Source organism: Pinus tabuliformis, chromosome 5_1 (assembly GCF_031772625.1).
Source record: "Pinus tabuliformis cultivar Carrire ecotype Pingquan chromosome 5_1, CPIR1, whole genome shotgun sequence".
Taxonomy (NCBI): Eukaryota; Viridiplantae; Streptophyta; class Pinopsida; order Pinales; family Pinaceae; genus Pinus; species Pinus tabuliformis.
In genome coordinates, this window is record NC_142305.1 from 4,265,952 (window position 1) to 4,278,009 (window position 12,058).

Sequence of the window (12,058 nt, forward strand, 5' to 3'; positions counted from 1 at the left end):
ATGGAAGATTAAGGTGAAATCAATTTAGGAGTAGGTGAAATTAATTTACAGCCATGGTGAAATCAATTTACAGGTGTAAAACATGTTGCACGTAAAAGTAAAAGAGTAAAGTGAGAATACTCTTCCAACCATACAAATCAACACATGGTTTTGCAAAACCATCTAGGTATTATAAAGGGCAAAAGGAATTTACATACAAATAAAATGAATTTACAGAGGAATAAGTAATAGGAACAAAAATACACATGATTTTTTGAATTCATGGAAATAGAAAACAAAACCACAGATTGGAAACAATACATGGTTTTGTAGAAATTTAATTATAAATTTAATTTAAAATATTTTCGAAATATTATTCAAATATATATATATATATATATATATATATATATATATATTTCCAAAATATTTTGGGACACTAATGGATGATAAAACAACAAGGCAGTCACAGGCTCAGCAAGCAGTTGAGCGAATTACTAAGAAAAAGAGAGATACATCTGCATCTGCTAGTTCATCTGCCAGCATAGCCACAAATTTGGGTCCACATCCTACCTTCTCCCACTTCCATAACAACAACATTTGCACAACACATTCCACAAGAACTATTAGTTTGCAACAGTTAGAGCTTTTTAGTTCATCTATAGTCTAAAAATGCTCTGTATGTTAGAGACAACATTTATTGTAAACAATTTGTAAATTTAGTATAAATACTTCTTTTGAAGTATTAGAGGTGGATTTCCGAACATTTCTATAGGTGAACTAATCTACAACCTCAGGGTTACCGTACTTTTTCAGTTGACAGACATGGAAAATAATAGAATCATTTCTTTACAGTATTCATGTGTTGAGCCACTTCAGTGAAGTATATTTCAATTGTTCATGTTCTTCTCTAAAGTATTCCATAAACTTGAATGTTTTCTAAATTTGAATGGTATAAGAGGAATGTTATTGCATAAATTGTTTAAGTACACTCTGATCTTACTATTATACAATTATATGTTTTCTTCTGATATCTGGATATGAGAATTCTTAATTTCTCTCCCATCCCAGTTGACCTCTTTCACTTCCTTCATTATCCGGTTTAAGGAATCCTTAATTGCTCCTTGATCCCGATTGAAAATTATTTCACCATTCCAGCCTTGAGACCTGAGATTGCTCAACTACCTTGCCCTGTAACACTGCTTTTATAATTTGTTTCTATTCTGGTTTCTTGGTATATTGACTCCATAGCCCAATGGAAAATAAACAATCATCTATCCATCTAAATCAGTAATTCCACCAACAATTCAAATCAAAATCAAATCAAGCTTACATAACTAGCCTAAAATCAATTAAAACAACAAAGTTAAATGATTAAGAGAGAGCCCTCTCTGAGCATTAGGAAGGCTAGATCGTAATCTCCAAAGTAGGTTTGTGGTTACCTCTATCATTTCTTTAAACACAACATGAAAACCCTAGGGAAATTTTAAAGTGGTAACTGAATCAACAAGGGAATCCATAGCTCACACGTCCACCCTCAAAAGTAGTACCAAGATTTACGTCCTTCCCAGAAAATCTAGAATCCATTGCCAAATTTAACTTGCATCTAATGTCTAGTGCTATGATCCTTGCACTACTTTTTCCCTCATTGAACAATTACCAACTCATTATTCTAGGGCACATTCCCAATGTGCTTATGATTCCATCTTGAAATTCTAATGACCAAAAACAAATTCAGTCCTGTTGAAGCCTCGAAAATCGGGTCTACAACAAGGGGGATACCCGCCCGGTCCGGACCTTGGTTGGCAACTCCTTATCCGTTTGGTACAGTGGGTCCGACTGGGGATATGGGACCAGTTTCCCAATCTATGAGTGTGTGTGTGTAGAATTTGAAGTTCCTGATCTAACAGTTCCTAATTGAGATATTCTAATTCTAACTTTAATCTAATGCTATGCTATTGTAATCTAATAAGCAGCAACATCCAAGTCTATACTAACCCCGGATGTAATTCTTGTATTATGCGATCTAAAAAGATTTCAAATAACAACTGGTAATAAAGATCATTCAGCTATTATGAGAAAAGAAATCAATAAGGATGAACCACTTCGCATAAAAAGTTAGACGAAACAGTTGTGAAAAACATATCGCATAATGAGCTATTCATACATTAAGCATAAATAAATAGCTATCACCGTACAAAAGTGCCAAATGATAACTCAAGCATTCATGCAATAATACATAAACAACTAAAAATTGTATATCACTTTAACACAGAAGCAGAAATGGTCAAGAGATAAAAGTACCATTTATGACTAGTCCTACTCATGAGCTTCAAACAACAATGATTTATCTCTCTTTGCTCTAACATCCACTAAGAGTACAGAAGTGCAACATCAGTAGCACATATCAAATGAAAACATCAACAAATCTTGTTCCATTCATTCATCAAAACCTTTTCTTAGGGTGCAAAAGTGCATGTTCTGAGGACAAGTTTTTGATAAATTTCTGGACCCTTCTCTAGATGCATGAGAAGGTTTTAAATACTACTAACTAAATAACTTAATTACAAAGATTCAGGATGCGGTTTAAATGACCCCACTTTTTCTAAGAAAAAATAAATCAAAACTATTTCTAAAAATTAAATCTAATATCTAACTATTTCTACATTTGCTCCTTAATGTTGCAAGCATTCAGTATTTGCTTGAGTAGAGTCGGCTGACTGTCTTCCGCTTTTGGTTGAGCTAAGCAAATAGAATTGGCAAGAGTTGGCACCATCTTCTCAGCAAAATTGATGATATACTCGAGAGTCATCCACTAACTATGTGGCTTTACCGTGTATGCCCAGTAATAATCCCAGTTCAACTTGGTTTACCCTTTGGATTGCTTCTGCCTTTTCTTTAGCTTTCTATTTCCAGTTTGTTTTTTTTATCATTGCTTTCTTGCAATTTCCGGGCTTACACATGACTGAGCAGTTAGAGGCTTTCCTTCTCAAGCAATTTTCTCAACGATTCACGGCTAGCGCTAGGCGCTAATCGCGCATCGGAAACTACCTCCTTTCTTTGATACGGGCTTCTCTGATGTGTTTTTCGCCTTTTGTGCCTCTTCCTCTTCCTCGGGTATAAAGCTCAAAAATTTGTAAAAATAATGATCTCGTGAGCTTTTGACCCTGAGCATTAAACTGTCTATCTCTGATATCAGCATCGCTCAGTACCCATTTAACCATGGCTGTATATGAAAGATCTGTAATGGATGACTCAGCAACATTTTGTGAATTTGTGGCTCTGTTGCATGCGGTATCTATTTATAAGGGCGTCTTTTCTCTGTCTTTGAACATTGGAGCCTCCCCCTTTTTCCCCATAGCTTCCTGTACATTGCTTTGTGTAACTTTTGTTCTTCGTTCCTGCAATTCACAAGTGAGGAGGGAGTAATGATAATAAATAATGACAGGAAAGCTTTAAACTCCACGGATATGCAAAAACATGCCATCTAACGTGAACTGGAACTTCGAAAGACACAAAACCATATTTTATTAACAACTGGCGTGTAATTCATTAATTATCATTAAAGCGCGTAACCAGTTCTTGGTTCATGGAAAAACTTTTTCTTGAATATTGAGCCAAGAAAATCTGCGATGGAATGTTTCTGCGATTTGCATCGCAGTATCGCATTTCGCTGTATCGAATTACTGCAATTTCATCGTGTTGTTCTATCGTAAGGTTGTTTGATCGCAAAATCGCAAAGATCGCAGATCGCAGATCGCAATATCGCAAGATCGCGGATCGCTTAATCGTTTAATTGTTATGTGCATTTTATGCAATTTTTCGAGATGCGATATGCGATATCGCATATCGGGGATTTTAAGGTTTTCCAACGTGAGTGTTTATTAATGCATGTGATGCAATGGATTTCATGTCACAATCTCTCATTTTATCATTTTGACTCATAAGAAAATGCCCTATCGTTCTTGGCGCGATGCGATATTTCTTGAGTGACATATAAGCGCTAATTGATTTTTTTTTTTAATTTTTTGACTAAGGGTCCCCACTTACATAGTGTTATTACTAATACTAAATAAGGAGGGGGGTTTTTGGTGGCCACAACAATTGGTGATTTACTTGGAAGAACCAGTTATCTCTGTTTTTTCTATTGAATTTTCTAAACTTCCAAAACAGAAAATTTTTCAGAAAGTTAAACTTTATTATGGAAAGATAAAGTACATTATGCTCTAACTTGTGAATGACATTTTGTTTCAACTATTTTCAACTTTGATTATTTGCTTCCTCAAGCTAGCCCTTGTATTTACATCAGTCATTACTTGGTCTTGTAAATATAAAACAAAGTGTTACACAGTAATTTGTCACCGTCCCTGTTACCCCTTCTCCCGCACATTGAAGGACTTATTCCGGGATTTGTGAGAAGTGACATAACCTGAAAACACTTGCATTGTATCCCCTTGAGTATGTACTTCATATGCCTTGGAGACACCTTCTGCAAAATACCCATAAAAATAGCCCGTTTTCCATTGGTGCGGTTCCACTATGTATCACTCGCGCCAATGGGGGAAATCCTCCAAAGAGGGCGCGCCAGTTGGCACTCTGTCTCAGAGTCTCACTCGCACCAGCCCAGTTGGGTAAAGTTTTTAACAAACAAACTTACAAAGGTTCTTCCTAACCCACTCATGAACTGAATCTATATTGAGTTGGGTCAGTTTGGCTTCGAATCTCCATAGAAGGGAAGTAGTTCTCCACCTCTCATGGAAGCTTCTTAGTGATAAAGCCAATCCCATGAATCTTGTGGATGACCCTAACTCCTTCTCCTCTATCTATAAAAGCTTGTCCTTTTGCCTTTGACAAGTTAGAGTCTCCAAGTTCCAAATTCTAAGTCTCAAAGTCTGAGAATTGCCAAGTTCATGCTACGAGGAGCCTTATTCATTCCCATGAGGCTAAATCTTAAGTGAGGAGATTCTTATCCAAGTAACCAAGGAGAGAGAAGCTTGTTCCCCATTCCCAACAAGCTTTGCAAGGCATGTGCTACTGATCACCTATCCAAAGGAGGATTTGATGTCAGAATTATGGTTGTATTCTTTTTTGTTGTTTATTAATAATAGACGACTATGATTATGGTTCCACTCTTATTGTCTTTTGTAATGATGATTGAGTTATATCCTTTCTGACTAATATATAGTTGCATCTATTGGATTTCATGCTTGTGTTTGTGTCATTCTTTGCATGTGCAGATGTCCGTTCATGAGGATCATGGGGATTGTGACCGACCGGAGCAAAGGAACAAGAGCGACTACTCTTCTACAAATATTAGCGTTGGAATCCAGGTAGGCCCTCATCATCGGTCTTTGGTTTGCAATTAGGAACCTATGTGTTAGTGTTGTTTGATTGTTGCTAGACCCTATTTGGGCTAGTAGGGATTGCCTCTACCCGCAGAGGGGATTTACCTCCACAACAATCTAGTGACTCCACTGGGGAGTTGGCTTTTTGCCCTGTTGTTTGTTTTGTCTTGTTGTTTGATTTGTAAACTTTAGATGGAGTCTGAAGTACAGCTAGATAGCCTTCTAAACGCTATTGCTCCACATTATCAAAGTAGATCAACGCCACTTCAGTCCATCTTCGGTTTGGTTTACGAGCTGAACGACTTGGAACTTGCCTTGTTTCTTGGTTGTTTCTTGGTTTCTCCTACTTGATTAGCTTTCTAGGTTGAATCCCTGTATTGCTTCTTGCCCCTTGGTGTACCTGGAACCTGTTGACCTAGCTTTGGCTCGTTTGTTTTTTATTTTTTCACAACAAACTCGGCTGGCGATGTTTTATAGCGTTACAGTCATGCCAGTTGGCGCCAGTTGCTAATTGACAACCCGCGCCAATCGTTGAAAGGCGCTCTTTTTGGCCTGATAGTCGCGCCAGGCCTGGGAACTTTTGAAGTTTGCTTGGCTGTGAGCCCTCTGAGCTTGGTTTTTGTTCTAGGTACCTTTTTTAGACTACTTGAGTGTGTTGGAGTGTGATTTGACTGGCTTTGATCATTACCCTTTGGGTGTTTGCTTTTTTCCATCGATTTCACATTTCTAGCCCTAGGGCATCTAGTGGCTTTGTGTGTCGAGCCTTCCTCAGGTGTTTGGATCTTCTAGTGGTCCAGTCGGTTCTTTGATTACTCCCTTGCACTTGTCTGGTGGTTGTAAATCGTTTTGTTGCGTTATTTGGGTGACTTGATTTGTCTTCACTTGAATTCCGCTTCATCTCGCTTTGAGCCTAGATCACATGGCTCATTGGTGTCTTTGGGATCTTTCTTGTTCTTTGGAGTTTTGATTTGTGATTTAGGGAACTGAATGTGCTTGTATTGAATAGAATTTGTTTGTCATCGTTTCTCAAAGTTTGTTTAATGCACTTTGCCATTAACAAAAGAAAAAATCTCTTTTGCTTCCTATTAGTTAATGAGAATTAGAACTTTTCATTTTTATTAGTGATTAGTGATCTTAAAGAAGAGTTTGTTAATTTCCATTAGCTGCATTAGGGAAGTCCTTTGTTGTTTTGTGATTATTTCATTTGCGTGAAAGCTCTCAAACCCTCTCGTAACTAGCATTCATCGAATGAAATGACATATTTTGGCATATAGTTTGCATTTAGGGAATTTTGGGAGATTACATACGGTAAAGCCTGAAAACTGAAACCTAATACAAGATCAACTTTAAAACGAACTGAATGAATCTAACAATGCATTGGAACACAACGCACACTTTTTAGATGTCTAGGCTAGAGACGTGCTCCGGTGTCGTTAAACCTAGTCACTTTTGTTTCACTCAAGGTTGGGTGATTCCTCCTTCCGTGACGCAATAGTGGTCTACCACGGATTTGAGCTCCCACGTACCATCAAGTATATGGGGAGACTCCACTAGGTTATCATCCTTTATCCATAGGAAGCCGTGTCTGCCGCCTTACAAGCCGTAATGCACTGAACACAGCATTCGGGAAGATTCACTGCCATACGGAAAGTCCTTGGTTTTCATATGACTGCTAAGGTGTATATGCAGTTTTACGGATTGTCTGGTAAACCTTTTGCCTAGTTCTCCAGAGTAGTCACTTTTTGATCCTTTTCGGACTCCCTAAAAGAAAAGGCTCACCTGAGCACTTGTCACTTCAGGCTCATTAAACATTTGAAGGCGACTAGAGTCATCTTTTTGTCCTTTTCTCGACTCTTAAAAAATGAAAAGGTCAAGTTTTGTTCCTGTGTCTTAAAATTTACTCGGCCACGATTCACATTTACCCGATTAGATCTTGTTTGTGTTAGTTTGAGTAGGGTTCTTTCTCGTTTGTGATGGCAACTTTTCCAGAGTTTACCAATCCAGGCATCCCTTCTGATGGGAATCCTGGTCATTTCCCTCCTTTTGGAAATGTTGGCACTCCTTACATGGCGACGTTGTCCCTTCCTGGGTTAACTGTCGGGTTTCCTGTTTGGTTGTTCTCAACCTATCTAGTCCCTACCATCTCAATTGTTGGTCAATCAGTTCCTCCACCCGAACAACATCATGTTGATTCTAAGGTGGACCTCTCCCCTTCTTCGCTTGTTTCTGTGTCCTCATCTTCTACTTCGCCTGGTGAAAGTCTGGATTCAAGTAACCAGGTGGCTAAGAAGAAGAAGAAGAAGACGAAGAAGAAGAAGACTCCTAAGCGAGAGGTTAAAAGTACAACTCAAGTCAAGCCACCTTCTGCTCCTCCGCGGAAGGTCAAATTTCCTTGTAGATTGTGCAAGGATGACCACCTTCTTCGTGATTGTCCCGGCATTCCCAGGATCCTTGAGGTATGGTCTCGCGATCTGGCTCACCCCTCATCGTCCTCTGAAGCTCATGGCGATGCCACCCTATCAACTGAAAACATTCAGAAGAAAGGGAAGATTTGAATCCCCTGTAGACTATGTGAAGGCAATCATCCCCTTCACCTTTGTCCGCTCATGGATAAAGTTTCCGCTGTTTTGGAAAGTCTTACAGCTTCTTCACCCCAACTTCTTGTTGGTTATCAGAGGCTCTCTTCAGACCCTCTCCCTGTTGACAAAGAGATTGACTTAGATTCTTCTCTTGTCCAGGCTCCTCTTCCCGAACCATGCTGTGCAAAGCCTGTTCCAGACCAACCATTGGTTGAAAAGAGTGTCAACTCGAGCTCACCACCCGTTGATCACTCTGTTTCGGAAGAGCATCATGCCCATGTTCTTCTCATCTCCTCAGATTCCCTTGAGTCCAGAAATGACTCTGCTATCCCAGCTGTTCTCGAAAGTCCTTCTTCGATTCCTATAGAGCATGGGGGAAATCATACGATTCCCCCACCAAGTAGTTTGGCCATCTCCTTCGACAGGAGTCACCTGACTGCTTTCCGCCTTCCATCCCATGTGCCTTTCCAGATTACAATACTTGCCTATGATAAGGCAGTACCTGGAACTGTTTTGGATGAAGGTATGTTTGTCAGTCTCGTGCCGTCCATTACTTGGCAAGCTTTAGGTTCCCCGCAGCTTGGGCCGGTCGCATAGAATCTGTTAGCATTTGACGGGGGAACCAGTCAACCTCTAGGGGTCCTCCCAAAATTTCCTATTACTTTGGGAGGCAAAACCGTATATATGGACGTGCTGGTTGTCCAAGGTGCTTTAGATTTCAGTCTTCTCCTTGGCCGTGACTATGTTTATGCCATGGGGGCCCTTGTCTCTTCGCTTTTCTGTGTGGTTTTCTTTCCACACAACAGAAGAATCGTGACTATAGATCAATTATCGTTCTTCAGTCCCCCGGTGCCTCCTGCGCAGCTGCCACCCCTCCTGGTTTTTACCCACTGGTTGTGTCTGCCCCACCGCAGGTCAATACGTGGCTACCTACCCCGTGCCTGTATCCCATGATGATGCCGTAGTGCATAAAGTCCTGGGGGCATTGGGTCCTGACTTCCAAGATGTTGTGCTTCCACCGGGAGTGCCATTCTTGGAAGCGATGACTTCCTGTTCATTATGATGAAGTTCGTTCGGAGCATAGTTCACTTTCCTATGTCAAGCTCCTTAAAAAATGAAACTGGGTCTGGTGGAGCATAGTTCTTATCCTGTGTCAAGCTCCTTAACAAATGCAATTAGGTGTCATGAGGATAGTTCTCTTAAGTGTGCCAACCTCGTTAAAATAATGAAACATGAGATCGTGCAATTCGAGTGCGATCACCATATTGTCAACCTCCACTCCATTTTCAATGGACTAAAGCTTGTGGGGCATGTACCTCGAATTGAGACATCATGCTGGGGGGCATGCATGTTTCCCTTGTTTTCAAGCATAGTTCGCATATGTGTTGTCATGTGTGCTTTTAAGCTTGCATAAAAATAAAATATGTGATTAAATACATTTCGCATTGGGTTGTTTGTTATGCAACTGATACATTAGATTACATTTGTGTTAGACATCTGCATAGCATATAAAAACATCATCACATGTAAAAGATCCATCCAAAATAGGCATATATATATGTGTCGAAATGTTTGTACAGCATGCATCACATACCTCAAAAAATATACATGTTCGTCTTAATACATCCGGAGACGACATGTCTCTCAAAAAATATGCATGAAAAGAAACCCTAGATGTCTAATCCCTGTGGTGCTCATGATAACACATCACCGCATGCACTAGGCGCTTCAAGAGACGGTGGATGCGAGTGGGCACTCCCACTGTATATCTCTGATACGCCGGTGGGACATCTGCCAGTCGGGCATAGTCTAGAATTCCCCAGGCAAGCCCCTCGAGGTTCTGGATCAACTCTCCTCCCTCGACACCCTCTAGCTTAAGGTCAGCTGCAGGCTGGTTTCTCCGTGCGATAGGAGACATGCCAGCTGGGCGTGCTGGGCCAACATCTGCATACACATATAACTATTGTTAGAATGGACACGTATTAACAAAAAATCATAAAACACAAAATCAAAATGAGGTCATACCTATCTCCTCGTCCCAGTCCTCCCCCTCTAGCAGTGGGAGGTCAGGGTCACCGATGAAGTCTATCCCCGCATGCGGCCAGTCCTACACCATGATCAACTGGCGGCGAAGCCACACAAAAAACTCGGGTCTGAATGACATCTGCTGACCGCCTCCCCCTCTCGGCATCAGTGTTGCCCAACGAGCCAGCCTCGGCTCTCGAGGTGCTAGGTCAGGAACAAGGGCCCTTTGGCCCTGGAAGAGTGGCACGCATTCCAAGAAGAACGCCACCAAGATGGAACCGTACTCGAACTGTTGTAGCTTGCCGCGCTTGGCCTTCATTAGCTGCCTCTTCATATTGGTCGTCATAGCTGACGCCCAATTGAAGACTATCGGACTAAGGAACTCTGTCACCAAGATCAGGTGGTTCTTCGTAGCTTCGTGGGGCGCCTGTGCCCCCGTAGCTCATGTAATGGTGAATAGTAAAGCTCTAAGTGTCAGGTCCTCAATAGCGGGGATATCCACTTTCTGGCTGCCTGACCCATATTTTGCAGTTGGGAAAACTTGGGCCTTTACTTCTTCCATATTTTCTCCAGATGGCCTGCTACCAGTCAATCGGGGCACCAGCCCTCATCGCGACAATCCAGTAAGGAAGTAGACATTAGATACATATAATTCCAATGTTTGGTCCCATATGCAGAACACCTGTTCCTGTTCGTCCCATAAGTTAATCAAGTACTGCAAGATCTCTAGCTGAGCTCGTAAATAGGACACTAGGAAAAATGTCTTGAGCCCACAAGCTCTGAGAGCTTCCATGCAACCCTCATCTGCTATGGCCAATTTGTCTACCTGGTCATGCTCCCTTTCCTTCCACTGGATTGCCATTTTTATCATTTCTCTGCATTCACAAGGTTAAAACACTAAATTAGATCCTTGGAAAAATTAGAAATGAAATGAAAATTGCTTGAAAACGTTAAAATTTGAGCAAAAAACCCGCGCGGCTGTTGGCGCAATTGTTTCTAAAACCGTCGCACCAATGGGCACGTGCCTTTTGGGAAATTCGCCCCATTGGCACCGGTCCATGCCCAGAACCCGCGCGAATGGGCACAACCCTCATTTTTTAAAGTCCTCTAATAAAGGATGAAAAATCAATTTAAAACAAATTTGAAACGGACAAAAATGGAGCAATGGGAGAGACCTCTTACCTGACACTGACGACGCTCCGAATGATCAACTAGATCTGTTGCAATCGACGCTTGAAGATCGCACACCAAAAGCCCTAATGTCGCTCTCCAAAGGTAAAAGTGAAAAGTAATTTCTTGTTTTACCATTTTCACACATTTTATAACTTTTTGACCCTCAAATAGGTTTTAAAAGTCACTTTACGAATATTTTAATATATATTTGTGTGGAAAATAGATTTTACACTGGGTTTTTGTGCAGCGACAGGTGTTTGTGCGGCTTAGGCGACGAAACGAGTTGTATTTTATACTTTTTCGGACTCGGTAAATGCACGAAAAAAGTCACTTTCGAGTCACCTTTTTGCTCTTTTTCTGACTCTCTAAACGTGAAAATAATGCCGAGTTATTCCTCTCGACTCGTGAAATGTGAATGAGAGGCGGTCGTCTTTAAACTCTTTTCCGATCGTGTAAAGACGAAAAGATCGTTGGACCCTTGTCGTTTCAGGTTCGTTAATGGTTACAAAGCGACGTGATTTTGATCGCTTTTTTACTTTTTCGGGTCGAAATCACTACTTATGAAAAGTACTCCTCGATCATAATGGTCGAGCGGTTCTTTTGAGCATTGTTTTATACTTTTTCGGGCTCGAGAGACACAACTTTATGAAAAAGGACCCCCCTGGAGTTTACTTTTTTGCTGTCTTTTCAAACTCTCTAAACATGAAAAGACGCCGAGTTCTTCCTTTGTCAGACTCGTTAAAACTTAATGACCTCGGATTCCGTCGAAATGACACTTTTCAAGCATATGTTATCCCCATCAAGCTTGTCATCAAAAAATAACCGGGGTACTCACCAGCGATGGTGGGGAAAATGGAACTACAATTATTGTCGTGTCGGCAATATGTCGCTCTTGAACATGGCACTTGTCTGCATTCGTGTTTGGGTGGGGATATCTCATCTTGTTTTTACACTTGC

General features: G+C 40.8%; 1 protein-coding gene across 1 annotated transcript in view; it reads right to left on the minus strand.

The window, feature by feature from the left end:
• LOC149163260 (transcription factor bHLH94-like) overlaps positions 1 to 10,274 on the minus strand; it is a 107,358-nt gene extending 97,084 nt beyond the window's left edge. The window contains exons 1-2 of the mRNA XM_089432682.1: positions 10,076 to 10,274; positions 9,615 to 9,847 (exon numbers count right to left, since the gene is read on the minus strand). Coding sequence (XP_089288808.1) covers positions 9,615 to 9,847; positions 10,076 to 10,274 — 432 coding nt within the window. The remainder of the gene's footprint in view (positions 1 to 9,614; positions 9,848 to 10,075) is intronic.
• Between the last annotated feature and the right edge of the window lie 1,784 nt (positions 10,275 to 12,058).